This window comes from Neodiprion lecontei, chromosome 1 (genome assembly GCF_021901455.1).
Source record: "Neodiprion lecontei isolate iyNeoLeco1 chromosome 1, iyNeoLeco1.1, whole genome shotgun sequence".
Classification (NCBI taxonomy): domain Eukaryota; kingdom Metazoa; phylum Arthropoda; class Insecta; order Hymenoptera; family Diprionidae; genus Neodiprion; species Neodiprion lecontei.
The window spans coordinates 32,121,541-32,149,317 of NC_060260.1; the positions used below are offsets into that span (position 1 = coordinate 32,121,541).

At 46.0% G+C, this 27,777-nt stretch overlaps 1 protein-coding gene across 2 annotated transcripts; it reads right to left on the reverse strand.

Moving 5' to 3' along the window:
• Positions 1–937: 937 nt before the first annotated feature.
• On the reverse strand, positions 938–27,777 carry LOC107219398 (dorsal root ganglia homeobox protein). Of its 2 annotated transcripts, none has more exons than XM_015657599.2 (5): positions 26,853–27,777; positions 13,178–13,409; positions 9,026–9,231; positions 5,937–6,277; positions 938–2,427 (listed from the first exon to the last, which is right to left on the reverse strand). In XM_015657599.2, the coding sequence occupies exons 2-5, from the start codon at positions 13,278–13,280 to the stop codon at positions 1,947–1,949; spliced, it is 1,131 nt and encodes a 376-aa protein (XP_015513085.2). In that variant the 5' UTR covers positions 13,281–13,409; positions 26,853–27,777; the 3' UTR covers positions 938–1,946. The 2 variants fall into 2 exon arrangements, with proteins under 2 accessions (XP_015513085.2, XP_046592079.1); XM_046736123.1 differs by having other exon boundaries at positions 938–2,451.

A 27,777-nucleotide genomic window follows, 5' to 3' on the forward strand; every position in this document is an offset into this window, starting at 1 on the left:
TTCAAAAGCTGGCAGATTGTTTATGCAATACAGATGTACAACGATTTTTGACTCAAGATAAACCTCGCGGTTCTGACTGCAGCGCGAGGCCAGAAAATTATTCGATGGAAATCTCGATTCGATTGTTTATTTTTACACGCGATTTACATTCAAAGAGAATACACGCGCGTTTCGAACGTGGGTGCCTAATTTGACAGCGATATTTACGTACGCGTCACGGATGCAAACCTATTAACGACGCCCGACTGATCGGAGGAGGTTAATTCATGATTCCGTATAGACAGAATCGAGGACGTGACTCTAACACGCGGTGGTTTCGTTGCCGAGAATCTCATTAACACCACTCCAGCAGTTAAGGCTGCCAAATTACAATATTATAATTGTTACGAAGCAGAACCTGTTCGATCATGCACAGTTATTCGTAACATGCGGCCAGCGTTGAATTTCGATGAGTGAATTAACTTATTCATACATTGCGCTTCTGAATCTGCTTTCCATACGAAAATCGACTTGGACGTGACAGTGAAGGCTTGAACGTGCTGATCGAAGATCAACGTACGAAAATTTGGCGAGTTTAATCTAGAAATAAATGGAATACACTTCGTTTGTGCTATTATAAATTTTTTCTTCTCACTTCAGATTATCGACTGCTGGAAATTGATTATAATTACGCGGAAACAAATACTCGGTCAAATTTCAATCGAATCAACCAAATAACAACCGAATTAAACTGTTGATTCATTTATCTCAGCATAATTAGAATCAACCACTCACAATCGGTAAGGTAAATTACGTAATTTCAGAAACGGTAACCTTGATTCAGAAATCAACTCTGAGAACCAAAACAAAAAAAATAAAAAAAAAAACGAGTAGTGGAATGGAAATGATTTGTGACTCGGGTACATAACAATGTTAATAAGTAATGAAATTGAAATCGTTTATCACGAGAACAAGTTTATTCAACACAACTACCTTAATAATCAGCTATAATATCACTGCCTATATTCATATATTTTAATATATTTTGTTTTAAATATATATTATTGAGTTATTCTTAACTTTATGCATTTACGAATACAGTAATACAATATACAGGTTTATACGTGTGTAGATTTCCTACAATCTTTGGCGGCTATGCTATATTGGTTGTTTACGATACGTGCGCCGTGCCTCCGGGCAGTGAAGTATAGTATTATATATTTAACTTTGATTATATTGAATCTCATTTCGATTAATCTCACTTCGTTCTTGCGGAGAAATTAATACAATTTCGAACGGCGATCGACTCCGTTGTCAACATCGATATACTATCATAATCGTTTCTATTAGTGTTATTATTATTATTATTATTATTATTATTATTATAACTATTATATTAATATTTCTTATGTATCTCTACATGTTACTATCACGTTTCTATTCGTTATACGAACCTATGCGAGGTTTCAATCGTATTGTTTGTAACTTTGCAATTTTTGATCGGATAGGTACTGTACGCACGATCATCGACAAAAAAGGTTGGCAAGTATCACCGAATGATTCATATTTGCCAAATTGGAATTATTTCTTCGCTATATATATATATATATATACATATAGTACATATAGTCTATCGGTTAATGCAAACCTTCTAATTGCGTTGAATTTTCGTTGAAAGAGAGAAACATCGTTGAAAAACAAATCAATATATACAATATTGTCCGTCTCTGAAATTGTACATGATAATATATAAAAATCACATTGAAATTTCTTTACGAAAATCGAGACGTTTTTTTCTCTTTCAAAATATTATAAAATCGTGAACGCGATCATTTTTCGCGACGGGATGTTAAATTCTTTCGTTCTCACGCGATTCATAATTGGTTTACGGAGAAAGTTATCACTGTACAGTGCATCCCGCGTACAAATCGTGGGAAATCGTGGGATTCGGCGGTGGGATCTACGATCTACGGATCTTCTTTGGTCGACGGTTGTATTTGGTGAACGACCGAGGGTAGGTGATGGTGTTCCGGTCGTCTTGAGAGACCCAGCAACGGGGGCAGGAGGGGCAAAGGCAACGGTAAGGGGAGTCCGCCCGGGAACCCGGCGAGGCCCCCCAAAAGCGCGGAGGCGGTCGAGTGTTCCTGGGCCTTCCTTCTCAGCTCGGCCAGGCTGCTGCTCCTGTGGAGATCGTTGCTTCCGGGCTTGCAGCATCCGCACAAAGAGGCCGGCCACCCGGCCGGGGACCACGATAGCATGTCCTGAAGGCTGCCTGGCCGGTGATCGCCGCTACTCCACAAAGACGGGGTACCGGATGACAAGGAGGTCGGAGTGCTGCCGATTTTCGTACCGAACAACGGCGGGGAAAATTGGGCCGCCAAGTGTGGTGGGAAAAATAATGACGGGGGTGGTTCGACCGGCCTGAAACCGGCGGCTGATCCTAGGTTACTGAAAAACAGAGACAAGGGGAAACTTTTTTTAGCCAAATTAAATTATGTCTGCTTCCGATATTGTTGAGGCATTCGGATTATTGTATGAAAAGTATTTTCCACCGTTGTGCAAATATTTTTTATATAACTTTTTTTATCGTTTATCATACAGCGTCACGTGGCGGGTGTCGCGTTGCTTGAAAAGCTTTTCAGGGTGCGCTGCGGTCGGCTCGTCTACCCGGGGATGGTCCTCGTCCTTCGGCTCGTCACTCGCCGAGTAGCTGGGTGAAATTTATACTCGCAACGAGGTCTGCTTCGCATATATAGATGTACGTGCGCAGATATAACAGCGATACGCGGCTCGTTGGTTCCGCGGAACGGTTTCCAACCGAGGCCGCTTTGAAGCGAGGGTGATTTTCTCAAATATTAATCGCAAATATTGTTTAATTAATGTAACGAGGCAGGTAGGTGGCAGCTAACGGCGACCCGAATCGCGGTTCCTGTACACAGAGGGACGGGCTAAGACCGAGGAGGCGAGGCTCGTGGCGCCCAAGTGGTCGCCTAGGAACGGGAAACGGGCGGAAGGTGGAATTCCAGAGTCGGCGGAGCTCCGAGGCTCGAGGGATGCGAGGATGAGTAGACGGGAGGATAAGGGAGGCTGGGACTCTGAGCCGTGGTAAGCGCGATAATTACAGGCAATTAGCCGCGTTCCGTTCGTGAGCTTGTGCCCATTTTCACCTCGCGAGTATACGTGTGTTTGTTACCGTAGACTCGCGGGGCCCAATCAACCCTCTTGTAATTAGGCATGGAAAAGGTACGAAGACCCCGCTTGCGTAAGTTTCAAACTTTGCGGACACATAGTTTTCGTTATCATTTGTAACCGACACCTTGTATTGGTTTCTAATCGTAAGAAAAGCAGCACAGTCCGTAATTCCATCGTTTTAAAAGGGATACAAGGAAATCATCATTATTATTATTATTATTATTGTATTTGAAATTGGGTTCAAAGATGAAGCTAAGGTTTCGAGACGTTATCTCTATCGGTTGAAGACAATTATTCCTTTCAGAAGCCTATAAAAATTAATTTTACACGGAAGATTTCATCCTCTCAGGATTACGGAATATACTCGAAAGCACGTCGTCGTTGGATTATCAGGATTTATCTTTGAAACGGAAAATTTGGTACCGGCATCGGGATTTACGAGTACAAACGGTGTATTAAAAGTCGTACGGCGAGTGGAGATCGTAGGGAGAAGGGAGGAGAAGAGCGGGGGAGAAAAGTATATTTGAGAGACGAGAGAACCGATGTAATGACAATCCATTAAAATCTTTATTTAAAATTCAATGATATTAAACCACCACGAGTCGGCGCCGGGTGGGTTGGTGGTGCCTCGCCGCGTGCTCCACCAGGGGGCAAGTTACGAAGGGTCTGCTTAGGGGAGAGCGTATACACGTGTACGCGAAGATGCACAGATGTGTTATAGGTGTACGGGAATATTTACTCGAATTTCGTTGTGGTGGTGATGCGTACGAGAAAAGTGGCGAGAGACCGAGTGAAGGAGAGAGAGAGAGAGAGAGGTAGGGGGGGGGGGAGAAAAGGAGAGGAAAAGTACCCCCAGTCCGCAAGCTCCGGGCGCCTGAATAAATGACGAGGATATATTTACGGCGGGTGGTTTTAAATAAATTACACCCGTGGAGACGACGGACCGGCCTCTTCTTCAACCTCAACCTCCCTCCCCTTCTTCTTTTCATCCTCTCCCTGCACCTCGAGCTATGCTACCAGCGACCGCATCCCTCGCGGTTTACCTACAGGCTCCAATGTGAAACTTATTTGGAATAGGAATATTCCTAAAATTTTTCACCAAATTCCGTTAGCCTCAAATTCCAGGGAAATTAAAATTTGAATCAGAATTGATATTGGAGATTTTTTAATTTCATAGAGAAAACCAAGTAAACCACCTTGATTGCATTCATTCGCAAGTACGTAAATTAAATTCGTACGTACCTTGTCCCGGTAAAATTAAATAGGGGGAAAAATAAGAAAAGAATATTAGAAAATAAAATCAGGGTAAATTAAAACAATATATATATGTATGTATATATATACATACATATATTCATATTATATATATTTTACTCGACTTTTGTGAAAATTGTTTTCACACGTTAACGTAATCGGTAGATGCGGAGGTCTCGACGAGGTGAAATTGCAAGATTTAAACATCGCGATGTAAATTTGACAAAGACTTTCGCTCCGAGCGTCAGGAAAATTTCCGCCGCTTACACACGGCCCCTCAGTTCTCGCGCGCCATCCGACGCCCTCCTTCGTCTCCGACACCGATTTACATGACGTCGGGATGCCATTACGTTTTCGTATCTCGCTCGATTCGTATTTCACCCCGGTTCAGACGGGAGACAAACCACCCTCGGAAGTTCGAGACAACGACTTATGGCCTTTCTTCGATTGACTTTTTTCCTTACACTATTCATGCGATCTCGACGTCGAATCGATAGAGTCAACCGTATCCTATTGGTACAGAGGTATACGTGCCAATTCTTTCAAAATTTTAAACGAATTTTTTGAATCATTGCCGCGAGCTGCGAAGTAAAAAAATTGTAAAAATATTGTGTGAACAAATGAAATTAGGACTTGGCATCGCCAGGTTTATAAAGTTCCGATTAATGCCACGGTACAGCAGAATTGGGTGCACGCGTAAAAAAATTTAATACGTGAATCAAATAAAAGAGACACCAAAAATAATTGGATCGTATGTTGTTTTTTTTTTAAGCTAAACGTTAAATGGGACAAATATGGGAGGTTGAAAATCGCAGCAATATGACGTTACACGTGCCAAGGTGTATCAATGTGTTGTGTATTCTAAAAATCAGTGAAATTCAATTGGTATTGTAACATCTGCAATTATCGTTTTAGATTAAAAATGAGAAACATTATTTCATTATTCCGTGACTTTTTGGCGTAAAAGAAATGAAATTTATACAGAATCGATATGTTTTATGCATACTGCATTCTCACAAAGTATAAACGGTAATATTTATAGGTTCTATGATTTATATCAGAGTTAAAAATCGTGGAAAACATTTCCAGTATTATCCACCCCATCGAGCCGTGATGATGACAGATTTAGAAGGTCAACCGCGCGGCCGTCGGTAGGCGATGAAACACGATACAGGGCTCTGACCGTTCTTCCAGAAATGAAATGATCCGTACATTGGTACATATAATACACATAAACCAGGCAGAGGGAGACTAACGAGGCGTCAATTACGATTGCCTGGCAAGGGTAGAAGTGCGAGGAGTATGAAGAATAAGAGGTGGCGGTGCGGATTACACTGATATCCATACAGCGTATCAACATCGGTTCTTGGATCCGTTTGGCGGGGTGGTGGAACGCCAGGAGACGACGTGGTTAATGGCTCGGAGCGCGTTTCCGGTCTCGGCGAAAACGGAGATGGTTTAAGGCCGGTGATATTTCCTAAAGACGTATACGGACGGGGATAAAGGCTCACCTCTCAGTCGGGGGTCCGAGGACCCCGACGGTGCCGACGGTGCTGGGGGGCGCGGGCTGCGCCCTGATCGACGTCGGCGTCGGCGGCGGCGTCGCGGCGCCCCCTACGGACGACTGACTCTGGGGCTGCTGGGGCCTCGGGCTGACCGACGCCGAGGTGGTGCTCGGACTCCTCGAGCCTCCGTCCGGACCGACGTCCTCGCCCTCGGCGCTCGCCGCGTCGGGCTCGTGGCTGGTGGGCCGTGGTGGCAGCCCGGGATCCGAGCCGCCTTCCCGCTTTCTCTGCTCTTCCTTCAGCCGCTCGCTCTTCCGCCATTTTGCCCGTCGGTTCTGGAACCAGACCTGGGGACACGGGACAATTATGAGAACCGTTTAATCCGCATCCTCCTTATCCAATTGCAAGAATTCGCCGATCTCCTGACTCTCTCTCTATCTCTCTCTCTTTCTCTCTGTACGTATGCCTAAATAGTTGGACGTGTGCGGCTCTCTTCGTCGGGCGAAGCCGGAGCAAGGCTCACCTGACGTCGACTGCATGGTTTAATTGCACGCCTTTCGGTATATAATACGAGCCGCACATGCTCAACGAGCTGAAACCCACCGCTCGCTCTTCACTCGTGAGTCTTCCTTTAGATTCCCGAGTCTTTTTAACGAGGCTAACTTGACGTAATATCAACTGAAATAGACTTTTTATTATACGAGTCAGGATCCTCCACTTTACACGCGGAGAATGACAAAAAGAATTGTTATTCAGCTGCTGTTAGACGCCACGACAATAGGCTTCTTCTCCGCATCGACGGTATATTCGGACAATCTATACGGCCGCGTTGCATGCTATCTTGGAAAAGACATTGATGTTTGTTTCAACTAATTCGTCTTCCCTCTAAGAAGTATCTCAAAAAATAATACGGAATAAGTTTTGAAAGTTACCCCCATAAACCGCAGTCTCGTAAACTTTACACAAATTCAAGGCGTTGTACTATATTTGAAATCCCACATATTGCGAATTCGTTTACGACACGCTTTGATGAGTTGTGAAAAATCAAAATTTGCTAGTTTTTGTTTATTGTTTACTCTTCAATGCCTCTAAAATAAATTTCAAATTTAGGAAGAGTAAAGTTACTTTTACAACCTGCAGGCAGCTGAACCCTCTTGCGGCGTTCGGTCTGTGCCGAAGAAAATTGCGCTTGAAAGTAAGAAAGAGAGTAAATGGGGCAGGGAGGTGAAAAAAAATGTAAGGAAAAAAAGTTAGGCCAAGTTGAATTGCAGTAAATGCGAGAGCTTTTTTACTTTACGAAGAGGTACTATATTATTCCGAGAAACTCGCATGCGATCCCGTATAAGTATATAACTATAATGTAGGTACGTATAAGACCTCTGTCTGATCGTGAACGTCCGTCTCTCTCCAGCTTGGAAAATTTATCGGACGGGTGTTCACCCGGCCGAATCGAATGTTTCAAACGTAATGTCTTCTCAAATTCTTATTTTGTTTTCTTCTTTCTCTTAAACCCGTGCAGCCTCGAAATGGTTTAATAAAATAAACACGAGAAGCAGGGGTCGGGTGGTCGGACTCTCCGCAGGCAGCATCGCAGACTGGGAATAGGGGTGGGGGTTATAATAATATCCTAAGGGTTACGGGGCAGAAGAGTAATACCCGGGAACAAAGCCGCGGTTCCCCTGGGATCTTCGAGAACCCCTAGCTCCATTTTTTTCAATACGAATTTAATCCTAAATATGTCAATAACGGCTTGGCTTGCCGCCGAGTCTATCCACGCGCAGACACCATCCCCGAAGCAGTCTCCTAAGAAGATTTCTTCCCGTCAGTTTGCAGTGGCAAAAGAAACGAAAAGATATTTGAAACAACAAACAAAGAAAAAAGAAAAAAGAACTACACCTGCAATTCGACTAAAGACGAATCGACTCGTTGGCTCGTATACGTATACACGAGTTGAAAATATACTTTTCTTCGTCGCGAAGCGGCTGGATGAAGTAATTATTTTAAAAAACTAGGGATATAAACGAGTGGATGAGGTCGTGAGAGGCGCTTTGGACGGATTGGAGTTTGCGTCACTCCTGACGCGAGGAACGTGCCTCGTCGGCCCCCAGGAGGTTCTAATTGGAGCGGGAGAGTCCGCGTCGCGAATGCAGGAGCCGCGCAAAACCGACAGCGCTGGCGGTGCACGCCACTGTTTGCCCATTATTCGAGATTCCCTTTGTCTCGGCTAATGAAACAATGAGGCCGCCCTTCCCCGCCAGCCTATAAACCTGCAGGGGCCCCAGGCTGGAGCCGCGAGGCTGCCGCCGTCATGCGGCCGTGCGGGATTCCGCGTGTGTACGGAACACGCGAGAAGCATATCGCGATTTTCATTCTATTTACAACCCGCCGCATGATACTCCGACATAATTGGCAATTGTACGCCTGTTGCCAACCGCCGATCGAATCAGTATATAAATTCGCTGCAATATAAATAAACGGCCTGCCCCAGGAATGATAATATTGCGTTGGTTGGTTAATCGCGGTGGATTCGCCGGCGAACGTGTACGCTTTACGAAACAGCTCGCAGCACGCGAGCTGTTGGCAAAAAGGTGAAAATCAACGCCGCGGTAAATAAGCTATTCAACAAACGTTTACTGGACTTATCGCAAAATTCATATCCGTTTTATCGTTGCGAAGAACTCGTTCCAAACTAGTGGTGGAAATTTTCAGAGCGTAGACGTAATGACTTTAGTGCATTCCCGAGTCGGCAGACGGTATTTGGATTCTGAGTGTGGGGATAGCGAGGGACGTCATCTCCTAGAGTGCGAAGCCCAGCGTATAAAGTAATCCGGAAGATTACCGCGGCTTACCTCGTCAAGAGATTACGTCGGGTCGAGGGTGTCAGCGACGTACCCCCGGGGGTGCCACGTCCCCGACTGTACCTCAGTCGATTCGTGCGTTATACGCTCGAGACGTCGCGCGTCGCGACGCCGATATCGGCGTCTGAATTCAACCAACTTGAATAAGCTTCTCTAATTACAGATGTCGAGGACTGCGAGTGGCCTCGGAGTTCCCTTGTTTTTCAGAAATTAACCTTTCGAGGATGCTCGACTCACCTGGACCCTGGCTTCCGTCAGGTTAATCTTCATCGCGAGATCCTCGCGTGTGAAGACGTCCGGATAATGCGTCTGGGCAAAGGCCGACTCCAGCTCCTCCAGCTGTTGCAGAGTGAACGTCGTCCTGTTTCTCCGCTGCTTTCTCCGCACAAAAGAATCATCCCCGACACCGTGAAGCGCCGGATGATACGCCGAGTAGCTGGTGTCTGCAACAGAGGTTTAGAAATAGTCATAAAGCGTGGAATAATCGCTCCTGCATAAACTGGGCTTTCATTCTTGTCAAGAGGCGGAAGAGTCGCATATTCGTCCGTCGACAGCCGCGGGATGCGTCGATGGGGGGTTTTAACGGGCAATGAAAACGCGTGTGAAAAGAATGAAGAAAAAATTTACATGGTAGAAAAGGCGAATCTGCAAAGCCAAACACACACCGCGGGATTGGCCAATCGCCGGATTCGAGAGGCCGCAGCAAACGCAAACGCAAACGCGAGAGAAGGGCGGACGCGGCCGCGTTCATCAATGATGCAAGGCAATCAGCGCAATTAATTACCGCCCCGCTAAGCCCAGCTTAGCAAAAAACACAAATTAATTTCCTAAACTCATAAAAATTCATGACTCTTTCCCGACCAGTTCTCTCTGTGCAACCCTCAATCTCTGATCTTCATCCCCGTGCCTATTTTTTCTGTCATCGCACAGCGTGTCACGGTAAAATTATACACATAACGCGCACTTCTGTTTTTCACAAACCAAATTCATCAGCAATTTGAAAAGCCAGAATTTTTAACTATCCTGCGATTCTCCGTGGCGTTAAATTTGCACATCACTACGCTTGAATTATAATCTACCCGCGTGTTTATTTTTTAAATACGATGTTTTTTCCCCCTTCCGTAATCGAAAATTTTAGATTCAAACCGGTTCTTGGAGTGATTTGATAAAGTATTTAGGGGCGTTGATTTCCAAAGCTTATTAGCCATCCGTCGAGCTGATACCGGAAACGGAATTCGCGAAGTTTACAGCGTGCGTATGTATTGTGGTAGATATAGGTATACCTTCGTTTCTACATAGAAGCGGTGAGTACCGAACACGGTGGATACGATTACCGGTGTTTGCTAAATATCTACACTCAGTAGCGTTTGGGCTTCAATTAATTAGGATCTGTTTACTCAATTAGGCAACGAGTAAACAGAAATAAAATTAAGCAGCTTTGGTATATACAAGTAGATATTTCGGTGTCGTTATAAATGAATCTTCCCCGGAGTACTCTTATGTATGGATACATGGACGTTTGTGGGTGTACGGATATATACATATATAATTTTCCGCAAATATTGTCCTCTACCCTGACACTCGCGTCGTTCTCCTTTTGACGACGTTCTCGGCATAATTAACCTTCTAATTAATTGCCTAACGAATTAATTAGCTTTATTTTCAAACGTTGAGTGGCGTTGCTGTTTTCCACTCCGTATCGAGCTTTAAAAATTATTCTCCCAGACATATCGCAGGTTGGTTTAACGATCGACAGAATGTAGAATCATAACGAACGTGACTAAGAATAGTAAACAAAACAGGTATAGACAATTATCGTTTCAGATTACTCGATAAGAAGTGTTTTTCTAAGACTCGGCGATACCAACAGATGTAGCCAGCATCCTGAAAATCTAATATACTACAGAAGCAAAACAAGGTTGCATCCATGCCCCGAGTGATAGATGTTAGATTAGAGTTTCGAGAGTAAAGCTCCACCGGGATACGGACAGCTCGTAGTACTCATCAAGAGTCGGTTTGATCCAATTTATTAACCGACAGGGTGGTGCGTCCCGACCGTTATCTGCCATCCTGCACGCATCTTTACAGCATGTTCAACAACAACTGGCCTCGCTAATGTCGACTCACGGATTTATCATCGAACGTTTCAATCGAATAAAGGGTACATTTGGCGATCATTACCCAGACGTCACCCACCGCAATCTGGCCCTTGCGGGTAAATAGCTTGTAAATCGTAACCAGTTCTATCCATTTTTCCCCCTGTGAATACGGCGAGAAAGGTCGCGCCGCGTTTGGAAGAACCGGTAGGCTGAACCAACCGGAGGCTAGGGTAACATTTGGGGTTACTCCGGCCCCATACCCGAGTCCCGAGTAGCGAGATCCTCGACGCGGATCATACGTGTCTGTCTCGATTTGCCCGGAGGAGGATATACGGGTGGTATGAGGATGACGTCGTTCGTCAAGAGGTCCTCCTTCACGTCGCGGTAGAACTCCAGCTCGTCTTCCTCGACGTCTGCAGACTTTCGGTTGATTTAGTGCATACGCCGCGTCGTCGCTGGTCTGGATTCCGCCGAACTTCGCAACGCCTCGTAAATGCCTTCCGGCATGGTAGTACTTGTGACGGCATTCGTCGAAGAGGCCAAGTCTTCTTTACGACCAAACTTGAAAGTGAAAACCTGAACAATGCAAACAGCGGGTCCCGAATCGAAAGGTAACTGTGCGGGCACCATGCAGGAGCAAATCTAATGATACCCCGACGCTCCAGGGGTACTAATAGCACTAACGATGTAGTTAGGCGTCGGTGTGTACGTCGGACGGACGGACGAGCGAACAAGCGAACTCGGGGCCGGGGGGCAGGAGGGCGCACCGAACGAACCCACTTACCGACTTATCACGTAGTTACCTAATCTGTTTATCCCGACGGGGGGTCCACTACGCGGCCCGAGGGTGCCTCGACGTCCCTGAGGGGCCCCTCTGCAATCGTCGCCCGGTGGCTGACGTCCTGGCCACCACGTCCACCGCGTTTTCGCCCGTCCATCGGTAAAGGATGCCATTTTTTATCGGCAGCCGGGTGCCGATGACGTTGGGTATCCCGGGGAAAATTTGTCCTTATTTACTCTTGTCGCTCCTGTGCGGTTGGTTTTCAAGGGTGATGTAGGAACGGGATTTTCGTGACGAACAGGACAGTTGGATTACGGCGAATCAGACCTAGACACTACGTACGATAGGCTTGTATGTCGGTGGGAACTTGACGAGTGTTAAGTCACTCGAGCAACTTCGGCTCTTAAGTAAACTGTAATTACACAGTCTGCAAGGTGCTCGAAGCTCAAGTTGTATCAGTCGTTTGGTGATCAATCTTGCGTTATACCGCCAATTAGCCTACAGGCTAAAGAGCCTGTATAGCTCGTTCAACGTAATCCGTCCAAGCATCAAGCGGATCAAACCGTTCCTACTTCACAACGTTGATCGTAGAGACAACACCATCGCGCAAATTCTGTAATTCAATTCACTGTTCGAAAATAGTGAAAAGCCTTGCTTCGCTACACCTTTTTAACGCCTACCTACAATCCTTCTGCACTGGGAACGCATAATCTTATTGTTGCAGAACGAGTAAGTCGCGAATAGCCAAAAGTACCTTTTGGGACCATAAATGGGACCGTTTACCTACGCGTTGCGGATTCGAATTAAGGTAATTTGAAGTTCAAACAGCGTGGTACCTTTGACCCGGGGCAAATAGACTTGTAAATGATCGCTCCTTGAACGGATGGCGGTGGCCCGAGCTAACCGGCATTTCAGTCCTGAGAACCGTGGCTGCGCCCAGGACGTACACACATACCTACCTAGTTTGGGAAGAAGTTAGTTTCAAGTGTAAAACTAAGTTTGCGATCGTCCAGTTTGCACCAGCCACTTTGAGTAACTCACTCGACCAGTAATGTGACTTGCCCGATGTGTTTCGCGGGCAGCAACCGGTTGCCATTCCGCTATACATACACCACGTTATACGCCCACCTTCGGCACACGAATAATATTCTCCATCCCCTGCAGACTTTTTATTCCGTGAGTGATAAAAATTGAAAAGTGGTTTTACTCTCGCCTTTTTCGTTATAATCTTACGAACCCCCGCAGCATCACCGAGTCAGGCTCACCCTCGTCCAATTATCGATTATAGAATTGGAAAAATTTGAACCCGAGTATCGTAGTTATGTACACAATGTACAACGTACGATGTACATACACACATATAAGCACGGGAGATTAGATGCACAGATTACACACGCGTATAACAACACGCGTTTACAGCTTCGCCTTACACCGGGAAAAAAAAACAACAAAAAAAAAGCAACCAACGGGATGGTAATCCAGTCCAACCGGGGGGTCTGAGATACTTACAGGGATGCGTCGGGGCGAAGGGGTATTCGAGGGACGGCGGCAAACGGGGGGCCTGAAGACCCGACGGGCAGTGGTAGCAGAACATCCCGCCGGCCCTGGCCATCGCCACCCCCGTCGCCCCGGCCCCCGTCCCCGCCCCCGCCACGGCCACCTGCGGCTGCGGCTGGGGTGACGGCTGTTGTTGCTGCTGTTGCTGGTGGCTGACAGGCTGATGAGCTTGAACTGAGCCAATCTGAAACAGCGGAGGAAATAGCATCCGGTTATCATTGATACAAATTCTCGCGCCATTGTTATTTATCAGGTTAAATACGTCATGTACACGAAATCGGCGAGGAACGCCGGGCACGCGCGGTTCGGTTATGCGGACAACTAACGATAAGCGCTTTGCCTTCGTTTAAGAATTATCGCGACATTCGTTTGCCAAACTTGCAGGGAATTTTCGTGCATAAAAAACTTGGTCGCGCAACTTTTTTTCCATGGGATATCCGATAGACAAGATTTTGTTTCTTAAGTTTTGTAGTATTTTTTTTTTTTTATGAAAAAATCAACTTTGGATTGATTTGGATAATATAAACTGTGATCGCATTGTTCATTGTTTCTGTATCGAAATGTTTCGCTCGAAAGGACAATGAATTCATAAATCAGAGTTATTGTTCACTTGGTTACTAAATACATTTTTGTAATACGGAAAAAGACGTGAAAAATAAAGAAACCCCGTATGCAGTGCCGTAATTGAAAATAGGGCTATTTTTGATAAGACAAATAATACTGTAGTAGCATTCTTCGTTTAGTTACTGTGCAATAATTAATTCTGATCAGTAAGTTTTGAGTCACTTTTCTCACTTTTTTGAAACGACTTGACTACTATATGAACTGGTATAGAAAATTTTTGGATTCGCGATAATTCATTCTTTCATTCAACAAATCTATTTACCATGATACTCGCAATCACAAACTATATCTCCTTCTTTTCTTTTTATCATCTCGTCATAACCGCAAGTCTCGTTATTCAGAACGAAGAGAGCCATAGGCGGAGAAGAAAGAGGAAGTGGAATCCACGGTGGCAATGAAATATCATAAATACTAAATACATTATCGCGGGTGGTGTGAAACAGTTGCGGTTTGTGAAACATCGCGGTAGATTATAATATCGTCAAGGAGCATCGCTAGTGAGTGACGGTTGTCTGAAATCGTGCAATTACATTTCGCGGATGAAATTCAACGTGAAATTAGCGAAGTGAGAAGGGTTCCTAGATGGTAAAATTTTAAGTGGCCTAGTGCAGAGTAAAATATACAGTGAAAAAACTCGAGTGGTCGCGGGTTGAATAATTATCCTTTGTTTGGATCACTCGAAGGTACTGGAAAAGGATAATAGAGCGTGTAGCGAGGTTCGATAACCTCGCCCATCTTTACTGCGATGATCGCAAGCGTAATAAACGGCACGTGAATTCACGACGCTGCGGTTCACCAAGAATTCCTCCGTGATTATCGGCGTCATTGTCATTGCAAGAAAATCCTCTGAGATGCGAAAAATGTGGACCAGGTAATCCATCAATATTGTATCCTTATTCATTCCCATGTTTACTTTTTATGAGGAACCGAGTTCCACCAGTTGAAAACATTTTTTTACATGTCAACTTTCCCTGTGCAATAAATTACTGCATCAGAGATCCTTTATGACTGAGACAAATTTTGCATCGTTCAGGTATTCAATTATTGCTTGTGAGATTTGCTACGCGTAAGGCTGGGCACAACTAACTGGTCCAGCTGGAATGGTTATAATTTTAGACAAACGACCAAAAATTGACGTTTGATTATTTGCGGTAACACCATTTGCTGGAGCTTACCTTCTACGCTAAAGTTTCCAATTTTCAAATCTGCCTAGATGACTGCGAATGAAAACATGCGACCGATGTATTGTTTGTACCTAATAACGTTCGCGAAAAACGATACCGTGTCGGTATATTCAGGCGAAGTAAGGAAACCGTCGTTATACGTATAATCCCAGGACACATGTGGCGATGGTAAAAAATTGCGAACTCGACAAAGACGACGACGTTGCAGGGATCGTGCTTCGGTAAAAATCCATCAACCCAACAAGATAGTGGCAATCTCCGTTAGAGGATTGTAAAGCGAAGCACCCGCCTGAATAATGGATATCCAAGCTCTTTGCCTAAGCAGGCATCAGTTATGAAACTTAATAAACGACGAGTTATCAATTTATAATGGGCAGGCGGTTCGCTCTTGGCAGGCAGGGGCGTGCGGAGCAACGCGACGAGCTTATTGTTGAAGCCACACGCAAACGTTTTCAAGCTGCTAGTGCTGCTGCTGCTGCTGCGGGAGAGGAGGAGGAGGAGGAGGATGAGGATGAGGATGAGGACGAGGACGGGAGCTTCGCCGTACACGCATACATCCAAAGTAACGTAACGCAACGTAACCTAGCGTAAGTTGGCCTAACGTCGAGCGGACACATGATGGTTCACGGTGCAGGCAACCTGCGCAAGTGCGAGGAGCCGCGGAAATTCGGAGATGCCCTGCATCCTCCGCTTGTGTACAGCTCCTGTCGAGCATCCGTACAACACACTTGCACACTTACACACACTTAGACACGACTAATGCCAGGCTGAACTCTCATCCCGTGTGGCAGCGGCAGTAGCGGTGTTGGTGGCTGTGGCGGCGGTACGAAGGGACAAATTGAATTTCAGATCGCAGCATGCTCCGGCAGGGCGAGGGAGCCGCGCTGAGATGATACTAATTGAAATTTGAAATTGACATTAGCGAATTATTGCCTCCCTCTTGCGCAACGCAATTAGGTCGGCGTGTCGGATATCAAAAGTAATTGCTCCTAAACTTAACGAAATCTAACTACGATTTCTATATCAATTTCGGTTTGTGAGGAAGAAAAAATAGCAGACTTTAAACACGGTGTGTGGGACGCACGGCACTTGAACGGCATAATTTTGCGGATTCTGGATACGGTTAGGCGGTGATCTTTATGCTGCTCGCAGTAGAAAATTCAAGCGTTTATTACGGTGCTGCTAAAGTTCCTTTAGAAGAAGGAATTAATCGTCGCGGAACTCCGGTACGCTCAGTTTATTTCGCAGCCGGAAAGGAAGTGTAAGAGCTTGTCGCGTCAACGAGGTTTCAAAAGACCAAAAAATAGAGGGACGAGACACTCGGCTCATGCCCCTATGCATAAAGGGGGTTTATATTAGCTCCATTACTCCACCGGCATTACCATTATACGCACAATCCCTTAATTATCACCCCGGCCATTCTAAGCACTCTCGAATCCCAAATTTAAAAAACTTATATTTCATTCAGAAGTATAACGGCCTTCGTACCGCGCGATGTAGAATGATTATTCGCTTCGAATGCTTCGTCCGGGAAAAAAAAATTAATTAATAAATAAATTCCAGAACCGAGTGACATGCAGAAAAATCGTTCTCTAGAACTTTTACGGCGCTGCAAAGTCTATCGAACTAACATTGTGCCAATAAGGTCGATAGCGTTGCAGATACACGTATCACGATTCAATTTTCGCGATTATTTCAGGGAATCGATTCCTTACAGAATATAACGTTTAGACTCGATGCTACGGTATGAAACCCCGCGGCATGGATCAGAATAAATTCAAAAGCACGCAATGCTTTACAAATGAGGATAATATCGTCATGTGTATTAAACATTCCCCAGACCGTTCGTACAGATCTTGCAGTAAAACGATTTCTCTGCTTCGATCATCGCGAGTTTTTCACCCCTCGTCAGGCTTACCCTGTAAAAACATGTAACGAGTGCAGGAACAAGTTGCCAATCGAATCTTTCCGGATCACGCGGAGCCCCTCAGGGTGGCCGTTCGGGGCATGTATGTACAGCCAACGCTTTACACCGGAGAGAGAAACGTCGAACATACGCGCGACCAGAAGGGGGAAATGTAGCGAAACTAATCCGAGCACCCCGGGCACCCCGGGCACCCGGGGTCCCCCCCGACCGAATCCCTTCGGGGCCCCTCGCAACCCCAACGCAACTTCTAAGTGCACAAGAATATAATAGGCTCGGCATGTGTTCCTCTTGTGTTTGCGGTTTTCAACCACTCGAGCGAATCATTATGCCAGTGTTTTATTGCGCGATCATCCGATTGTTGTCAGAGATCAGGCGGAAGGGTAGGTTTCCATTTTGTTTCACTGTTTACTCTGCAGGTCCCGCTAAAGCAAATGTATGCTCCCAGAGATTTGTTAATTCGTAGCGGTTTGCGGCTGCGCTTGATCCGGTGTATAACGTACATATATGTACCTACCTGCTGCTGAAACCTTTATACATTCATTTGCCAATTTTCATTCACCCCACGCGGCAAGCCGACATTTGTAGATAAAGCTAAGGATGATACGGGGTGGAGTAAAAGTAAACGAATATAATATTGCTAACAAATAACTTTGTATGTGTAGTTAAGACCGATGTCGATTAATTTGCAAGTTTTTTACTGGATACAAACACGTAACAACAAATAATTTTTTGTTCTCGACGGTCTTTGAGTTATCAGTTTATTTGTTTTATTGTGTAATTACTTCAGTTAAATTGGATCGTCTCGACACATCGGAATTGTCTTATTCGTGTACCGTAGTTGTCGCGGCATTGCGTCGCGATGAGTATAACCTACAGGTCGCCGTTTTTTCTCAGTTGCAAAAAAGTGATCGGCTTGCGCGGTAATTTCCCTGGTTTCGGGATTTAAGAAGCGAAAGTGAACTCCTTTCGCGAATGACTGTGAGAGCCGGCGAGTCGTGTTAAGATCGTGCTGCGGTCATTTTTATTAAATTGTGTCATCAGAGCGCGCGCCAAGCGTGCGCTACTCGCTGGGGCTAACATGCTGCATCCAATTCCATCCATTCATCCATCCAACTCAATTAATTCCACTGAACGCGGGGCCGGGTGGTTCCTGGTTAATAAAAAGACGGGCCTTAATTAACTCGAAGCTACGTTGTTACAACAATATTGGCTCTAATGAAATCTTGGTTAATCTCGTCGAGAATTTCGTACAATGAATATATAGAAATTGATTTAAAACTTTCGGCACGGTCGCGTTCGCGGATACATACCGACGTTGTACGTATTATATATTATATCATCAGTCGCGGTAAAGTTGATTTTGCGAAATTGGCAACTCGGGCGAAAACTTTCTCCCGAGCCTCTCTCTCGCCGTTCTTTTCACCGTTAAACTTTTTCTCCTCCACCTCCCCCTCCTTCTTAACGCCCGACGCGCGGACCCGTCAAACAATTACACGGAATTATAGTTTTAATTAATATCCGAGACGTTTACGCAACACGCCCTGTTTGTTTAAACCTGCGGTGAGCACCGCTACAGAGATGAACGTGGCGAACGCGCCCGTCGCATTTGCCATCGCGTGCCAAATTATTGAATGCTTACGTCATCGGGCGTTGCTTTGCTCCGAGCCGACGCCAATTATTCAATTAAAACGGTGCTAATTCACGCGACGCGGAATCTAAACTGATACACGTCGTTCTCGTCAGTCGCTTGACATACTACATCTCCTGCCGTAACATACCGCATATGAAATTACCCGCACTCCGTGCGCAGCCCTCAATTCGTGCATAAAATCATATCGTCCCGTATGACTAGACGTTGTAAGCTAAAGCTACAGACAGTTTCGCACAGGAATTACAATTTCTAAATTTACAGGATTACGCATGATGGTTTATAACGTAATCTCCGCTACGCGTTGCAGATTTTACAATTCATTCTGATTGCCCACGCGCATAACACAACGCAAACCGGTATTTTTTTTTTTTTTTCTGCAACACAGTTTTCGACCAACTAAATGCAAGTCGGCGATACAACGCGTGTTTCTTCATGAGCTCCGATTCTCCGAATCCGAAACAGCGTTTAGATAACTCTTCATTATTTTTCTATCTAACTTAAAGATTGGGGATTTCTTTCTTCGGATATGGAATCGAGACTAGTCATTCTCCAAAGACGGTTGTATACAAATATCTCGACAACGAGAAGAATTGAGATTAGCAGTACTTCCTGGGACACAAATTGTCGATAACAACGCGTACGTAATGCCGGCGCTATGCCGTGACATTCGTCAATCGTCACGAGTAGGTACGTTATTTACGATCCTTTAATCATTTGGCTCAAAGTCGACACTATGTAAAGTCGTATAGAGGGCTTAACTTCTTTATCTTATCTCTACAGACGTTGTATTCTGGTTCGAGCGATAAGGTAATACGCACGAACCGACGCGGATGTATAATAGATGTGAAATTGAGAGTCTGTATCATTCACTCACGCCCCGATTGTTTGCCAAACGGCATTACTAGCCGGTTTCTTGTACGATGCATGCACACGTAAGTATGCACGAATGTATTTATTCAATGCCAGCGACCATAAGTGAAAACGGAAGGGGATGAATGGCCACTCCAGCATTCGCGAGATATTCATCTATTGTTAAATCGGGCAGAATCCTATTTGGAAAAACAGCGAACGACGACACGTGACCATCCGCTATGCGTACGAGAGTTAAGTTTCGCGTCATTAGGAGGAGGGTGCATCGCATTAGGGCGCTATAAATGTATGGGCGAGTTTGCAGGGACGGAACCGGAAGCGGAACCGGAACAAGATCTCTATCCAGCGCACCCCATCAAACGCAACGTTCCTCGATGTGTCGTCCTCGCCTCCGCGAGTTGATACCAGTCAAAGCTACCCTTCGACAATTGCCGCCACTTCGTTCCACTGCATTACGTCCGTTGCCCATACGTCAATGGACACTCGAGCTCGAATGATCGGGCATCCATGGGGTGGCCCTGACGCTTCGTGGGGGACACGCAGCCTGTAATATGACGTTCGAACACTTGACTCCCGCTCCATTAAATCTCGCTCGCGGTAAAATTCGTGTGGCTTTTTTCATCGGATTGTGCTTCGACTACGGGAAAGTATAGGATAGGAGAGAAGAGAAGAGGAGAGGAGAGGAGAGGAGGGCTTCGAGAGCCAAGATACCGATTCCAACGCCAACCTTTACTTTACCACTCACACCAACGCCCGATATAAGCGCAGGTTCGTATACATGTGATATGTTTATCTACTTGAACGCGGGCTATTGATCGGATTAGTCTGTCAATTTACCAATTTGTAGAGATGAGTTTGTTTGGTGGACCGCCAGCAAAACTGCACTCTGCTCCGTGCAAAATAACCTCCCGATCTTTTTAAATTCCACGAGAAGATACGTCCGAATGGTGTTGCACACCGGTGGATCGCGCAGCCTCTTCTCTCCAGCATTGCTCTACGTATATAAAACATATACCTATATACATAGAGAGAGAGAGAGAGAGAACTGGGCTTGACAAACGCGAATGGCTTGAGGCAGAGATTCAATGAGCTCAATTGACGCAGCGAGCTGATGGGCACGCTGATCGTATCGGTTCGATGATTACGCGCTCGGTCGCGATGATTGAGTTACGAGTGGAGGCAGGATCGTTCTCTTCATGCCGCGAACTTTTCGCGACCGATCGAGAATCGCCGGCGATTATTCCGGACAAGCCTAGTTCGGACCACCAAAGTCCGGACCTGATTACCGCCGATCACGAGTATAGGAAACAACCTACGTAGACTGCAACAGCGTGAATCAGTAGCGTCTACCTACGAACAAAAGCTCCGCCGGCACCAAAGCGCAAGTTCCTGAGGTTCCGTGTCTTCGAACCGGCTGATTCGACCCCGATCAATGGGTTGTTTAAAGTTGAAAGTGCTCGAGAGCCTCCTCGCGTTTTCTCGTCCCGGTCTTCCGGAGGCGCGGGGCTATCCGATATACCGAGATATTGACTCGGTTCTATGCATATGATAGTATTACCAGGTGTGGCGGGAACACACAGAGATGAATATATTTGGATCGAGGGTTGACGGGTGAGAGCACGGCAGCAGCTACGGGGGCGAGAGGACCCGGACGCCTTTGCCCCGAGGGTATCATCCATCGAAGCCTCGAGCGCACTGCGCCGATCGCTATATTCCAATTGCCAGTCCGCCGCTGCCTCTGCCTACTGTTTGATATGCGCCAATTCCGACCAATATGTCGCCTTCTCCTACACGCATACATGTGCCGCGGTATCGAGGATGCCATTCTACCCGCCGACCGAATTCTCGGTGCAATCCGTGGCCGATACATTCTCCGTCCTAGGTCTCTCGAAATGTAGAAATGCAGAAATGCAAACGCCCTAGCTTTAAGTCAAACGATGCTAATTGAAAATGTACATTTTTTCATCGACGCTTCACCTCTGCCGATTAACGGAATATACTTTCATTAAACTCTGACATATACGCATATACCTTGATGGATTTGGTCCAGGGAGACTGAAATTCCAGCAAATACTGAAACTGGTGTGTGTGATGTGTACGGTATAAGGATAACGTGGCTTGTCAATGCGCAGCAACTGCAGACGTACGAAGTATCTTGATTTCCAAAATGCGAATCAATGTTCGTAGTCTTTAGCTGGTCTTGCAATGGTTTAACTTTTTCTATAAAGAGAACTGCGATGCACATCGAGTTGAGTATCATCGTGATCCGCTGTTTCAAATTCGGGAAACAATTTTTCCATGTAACGAGTTCAAGTCGTTGTAAAACGTGAAAGAAATTTCAGCTACGCGTCATGTTTGATAAAAATTAGGACATAATTTAATCGTTCAAACCCTGTAAAACGTCATACAAACTACCGAATGAAAAAGAACTCGCGTTCAAAGGGAATTACAAGGATAAATTCACGGAAAGTGGAGGACGTGTCGCACGTATGGGAGACGGTCGATCCCCGTTCGGCTTAAGTTTCTCGCGCGTAATACGTGAGATGTAAAGGGCGGGTAATGTAACGTCGAATTTCTTGCAAAAGGTGAAGCAGGCGGTCAGGTGGAAGCCCGAGAACGTGCCGGGAATGAATGGGGCGTCCATTCGTGAGAGTCTTCTCGCGGGCCGTCAGGGTGGCTGGCTGCCCGCTATGTTATTGCACGCCCGTAAATTTCACCCGGAAAGCGATTTAGCGAGGAAGCGGGTACGATAAATCTTGGACAAGTCGAAAAGCGTAAAACAGCCAGCTAGGCAGGCCGACGGGGACCTGGTGGGGGATCCTCCTCGGGGTTGGAGGCGTGGCGGGATTCCCCGAAGTGTACGCCGCACTATCCACCCTGTTAGGGGTGGATATGTGTTCGCTTAGCAGGCAGGTAGTCTCGTTGAGGTGAACTTACATTCTTACGCGCTTCCCCATCGCCTAAATTTCCTACCGTTTCGCTCCGGTGCCCTATCATAAGGATTTATTCCATATCGTCCGTACGAGGGTCTGCGTATAATGTACCTAAAAGCAGTCTGCAGCGAACTAATGTTATCAGCTTTTTGGTTTTTTACTTGGATTATTTAAAATTTTTCTTTTTCTTTTGTTTGTTCAACCGTTTATCCTTAGCGCTTAAAAAGTCGTCCGTATTTCCAGATCAGATAACACGAGTGTATAAAATCGATTTCTCAATAATGAAGAGGAAGGAAATAAAATTTCGTACCCTTGGGACTATAGACTAGCTGGCTTCGCTGTCAATCAATCGCTGATCCGAACGCCTTATTCAATTCCTGTCTTCGATCTTTGTCCAACCGCATAATTCACCCTGCCTATTATATTTTCTTACTCTCGTTACCTGCATTATTGTTAGTTGCCCGAGGTGTTCGATTACTGTTCTGTCCTTTTTTTTCTTATGAAAACGTATGTTACGTTAATACTTTTTATTTCGTTAGTTTTTCCCAATGCCCTGCTACTATGATATCGCGTTGCCACAGCAATACAACGTTAATAAAATGAAGCTTTTTCCACGAAAAACGTCGAGCAAATAAATTTCCGTCAGACCACACAAAGAGCACATCATTGTATGCTGTAATATCTTACGGTCGGGCTTACGGCGTGTCTCTGCTAATATTATCCATGTTTATTCAAGTCCACGCCTGGACATCTTGCCCACTTACAGTAACTACATTTGTGAGAACAAATCAACCCTTTAATTGTAACGGTGCTGACCAAGTTACCGCTTAATTCAATGTATAATGATGACGCAACCGCTGAATTCGTCGGCAGAGCGACGCGTATCACTCTCGTCGATAAATTATACTTGACCCAAAGGATTTTTAGACGTGTATTATAGTCAAGTAGTGAATCAGTACATCTGGCGTGATGGACGAAATAGAGGGTCTCGTAAAAGATGAGAAGATGGAGATCACGGTAGAAGGTTTTCAGCGGAATGCTGCGGAGTTTGAATGGACAATCTCGTCTCTCGGAACTACAGATATATTCCGTGAAATTTACTGCCTGTCAGCCTGCAACACCGCGTGGAAGTAAAACAAATTTGATCGCTCTTGGTATATGAATGACTAATTGACGACCACCCGAATTGATTTTATGTCTGTTTTTGGCGCGGCCACAATACACGTAATTTCGTGGAAATGTTGTTCTAGCGTATTCACGTCGTTGCTAATTCACAGGGATGACTGTACATTCTGCATCCATGCCGAAATCTTCGTCCATGCCGCAATTCTCCATCCATGTGTCTACAAATTCATATAAATTACACCCGCATCGTCGCCGCGATAAACAAAGCGAAGTTATTTCACTGTCAGTAGAAATTATTATTCCAGAATTTACTGAATATTATACTTCTGCACGGAGCATTTCAAACGAATACGTTCTACAACATATTATGTATATTGGAAGCTCGAATCGCGCTTTACAAAATCGCGTAAAATTGTACAAACATGGTATAATTGTTGTTGACATACGGTACGAGATAGGAGGGAGAGAAAGAGAGAGAGAGGCACGGTAAACTTTACGAGAATCGTCAATGCCCAAAGTGATTTCTTCATACATACGATGAATAAACAAAAGCACTTTGCCTCACAGTGCCGGATAGATTTTATATACTTGCTACGAGAAACGGCGAGTGGTCGTACATCTTTGATCGGCAATGAAAACGACATCTTTACAGCGTGTAATTGGTCTCGGGATAATTTAAATAATAAAGAGCGTCCGCGAGGCGTTGACACGCCCAGTACACGATCGAATCGCGAAGATAATTCGCGTTGTTTCGCGATTGGACGACGCGTCGACGTAATTCAAGACGATCCTCGTCTTCGTCCCCGTCTTCGTCTTCGTTCGCACGATTCCCGGTGGCTGGACACGACCGCGAGGGTCGCCGTAGCTGACAGTTTATTAGAATCAATCTTGATACAATTTGATCGTTCCTAATTCAATATTCAGATGCGTCGTTCCTCCGAGCGTCCCGAAGACGCAAAGCGTTGGACCAGCGCCTCGGCGCAAGTTAAGGGCACCGTCCTCCAGGGCGAAGGGATCGGCGGTGCCGGGCACACTTGCCTCGGTCGTACGCACACGCATGCTATATGGGTTACATACGTACGTCTAGAGGAAGTCAGCGCACCGCGCAGAATAAACGGTCAGTGACGCGCTGTAATGGCCGACATCCTAATCCTAGCCCCCTACAACTTGACGGTATACATGCCTACCGAAGACCTGCACGGTGATAATATTACTGCATGTGCTTTTCGTCATTACCAGTGCTATATCCCGTGTAATGAGCTTCCCGGTTCTGTTAGGCCGGTGTTAAACCGCCCGACGTTTCAGTCCGCGCCGATTCCTCGATCATGTGCCCGATGGTCGTCCTTTGCTCTTTGCGTAATTTTTCCTCGAACTGCACCCCATCCTCTAACGACAAACTGGGTACGTACATGGCCAGATATATTTAAGGCACGCAGAAGAGGGGGATGCGGATATTCGTTCGAAAAGACGTCGGCTGCTGCGTCCTCTGGAACGGGTACGCGGACCGGATGACGTCACGGGTCGCGACCCCCGATCGCGGTCATGTGTGTGCGGGTTGAGAAGGGGCGGGAGGGCAAGACGCCCGCAGCTGCCGCCCTGGCTGCCAACGCAATAATATCTAATTAATGTATTAATGAGGTTAACTTGGCAGGATTGGACGGCAGACAGCGCGAGCCGCCAGCTTCACCGTTGGCAGTTCAGTACCGTCTTATGCTCCTTATTCTTGTTGGACCGAATTAAGTTTAATCAGAGCGAAAGTGTCGGGCGCGTGTAGAGTCGAGTGCTGAGCGTCGACAGGGCCGCAGGGCCCTTTTTAACGCTGCTCGAACGCTACACCCGGCCGACCTTAATTCCTGGCATTCCCCGAGTCCTCGCGTTCCTATTCACGCCTCGCTGCGGGCCCTGCATCTTGAAAACGATTTTTATCTCTACGAGGGTCGTTGCATCATTTTCGGTAAAAAAAAAAAAAGAAGGTTTATTGAATTTGAGAATTTCTCCATCGCGGTTCTTCTTGGCAGATGATTTATACCGTCAACCTTTCAGTTGACATTATTAATATATTGTTACAGCGTATCGTATCGGCTGACGTCACGAACGTCGAACCAATCGCAAAGCTTGACGGTGGCGCTCAACTTTTCGAAGATATCCGTTATTGTCACCGCTGCGATGTTTGACACGAGCTCTTTTCGCAATTTTCGTCACCCTTCTTGATCCAGGCTATTCTAATGTGGGAAGAAGAAGTCTTCGGATTAATTGGTCTAGCCAAATTATTGAAATGCTACGTCTGTATCGATACAGCATATACAACGAACACCAAATCATTCTTACAAACTTGCATTGTAGTGCAGTAAAAATGATGAGGCGACCGTGTATCCGAATGAAATATTATTAATCGAACGGGTTTTTCGTACGATGGAACATGACGGCAAGTTTTATGTTACCGATGCAAAAGTTTGCAGGTTTTCCAATCGGTCATTGGCTTTTTCGTCCCTGACTGTCGTCGGTGAACTAAAACTGTAGAGACGGAGGCTGAGCCGTTTCTACCCTGGAAGAAACGCGACGCGGAACTTTTGACAAGCTTTCTGGCAAGCTTAACCGTAGACAGCTTCCTCGGTCCCCAGAGAGATTCTTCCGGAGCTGACGAGAACCCGTTCTGACAGCCGCCCTTATACCCATCATCGTCGACCCTCTTTCCTCGCGTTATTACATAGGCCGTAAATAGGCCTGCCTCGAGCGGGTATCGCGTTGCGCCTGTCCCGTGGAATCGTAATTCGGTTTGAAAGCGACCCGGCGGGAATCGTTTCGTTGCCGTCGCTCAAATAATACGCGATACAGGTACGCTTTTGGTGACCAACGCCGTATTTTACCGGATTCAAACTTCGTCCGTAAAAAATTGTATCAAACTCGAAAAATTCCAAATGGTATCAATTATGCAGCGTGTGTCCTTGGTATCGTTCCCCAGATCAGGTTGGAGGATACAAATATATCGTCTGTCTGATTTTCAGCTAACGAGAATATAATTAGCATCGTAACGGTAATTAGATTATACGTGATCAACAGCCGTTGCAAAGAGCTCGCGGAGAACGCCCCGCAGGGTGATTTAAACTCCGCAAAAGTTTGCGCGTTAATTGAGGGGTTCGGCGCTGATTCAGCATTATGAAAATCGCTCCCACCTCCTCTTAACAGTCGCCATTCGCTTTACACACATACTCTCGTCTCTCCTTCCTACATCTCGAAATTCCTTCTTCGTCTTTCTTCCTTTCGGTAAATCGTTTTGAGAGAAAGAAATCAGAGGCTGGGTTTGACGGCCTACCTTGACCAGTGGCGGACTGTGCGTCGGAGGATGGTAGAGTCCTGAGGGAGGGCTCGCAGGAGGCCCAGCGCCCCCGGGCGAGAGTGTGCCGCCGCCGGGGGTGAGAATTCTGGATTCGTGGCTGAACAACACCTTTGCGATCTTCCCCTCGGGCCAGGAGACGAGGACCCGAACCGCCGCGTCTTTGGACCGCTATTATATTCGTCCGCTACTCGATCCTTGCGAGTGAAAAAAGATAGACCGTGAGTCGACCGCAGGTTAAAGCCGGTCTTGGTTTATTCCTGCACTGAAAAGTCAAACGCGTTTCAATTCTCCCGCGGGCAAGGGGCGTTACGGTGCTTATAGATTTTTGCGACCGATTAATCCGAAACGATGCGACGATATCCAGCTACTGCACTGTAGTCGGAGTCGCAGCACTTGTCACTGATTAGCCGCTGATCGAGTCCCTGGACGTTGAAATGTTACAGGCACATTAATGAAACACTGGCTCTAACCTGGCCTCTTATACGTGAGAAGTTGAATTGTCTAAAGTCATAAGTGATAATTGTCCTCGAGAAAAATGTGATTCAGCCGTGATTACGAGTCGAGTTCATCATTGGTTGGACGATAGTGCGTTAATCCTCTTCCTCGAACCGTCATCCGCTCCACCCCCGATTTCTCTCGTTTACCTCGTTCCTCTTCTTGTTTTGCCAACCAGGGGGTGGTTGTGGTTCGACCTCTGCAGAGACGAGCCTCGAGGTGGCGTTAGCGAAGTAACGTTAGTATCGCGCAAAACAAAAGCACCGTTTACGGTCGCGTTAAACGGCGTTGTCACAGCAACTGAGTCTGCGAGTGACTGAGTTTTGAGGACCCGTTCCCCGCCGACCCGAGGAGGATAGTTGATCCGTGAATTCTACGGTTCGCCGTATTCTATCGCCGCGTTGCC

What these genes read in the sequence shown, in the direction of transcription:
- LOC107219398 (XM_046736123.1), bottom strand. Translation starts at nt 13,280, where the DNA reads ATGGCCAGGGCCGGCGGGATGTTCTGCTACCACTGCCCGTCGGGTCTT. An exon ending in TGACGGAAGCCAGGGTCCAG is followed by an intron (nt 6,278 to 9,025) that starts GTGAGTCGAGCA and finishes CCGTGTCCCCAG; the next exon opens with GTCTGGTTCCAGAACCGACG. An exon ending in CTCGGACCCCCGACTGAGAG is followed by an intron (nt 2,452 to 5,936) that starts GTGAGCCTTTAT and finishes GGCTAAAAAAAG; the next exon opens with TTTCCCCTTGTCTCTGTTTT.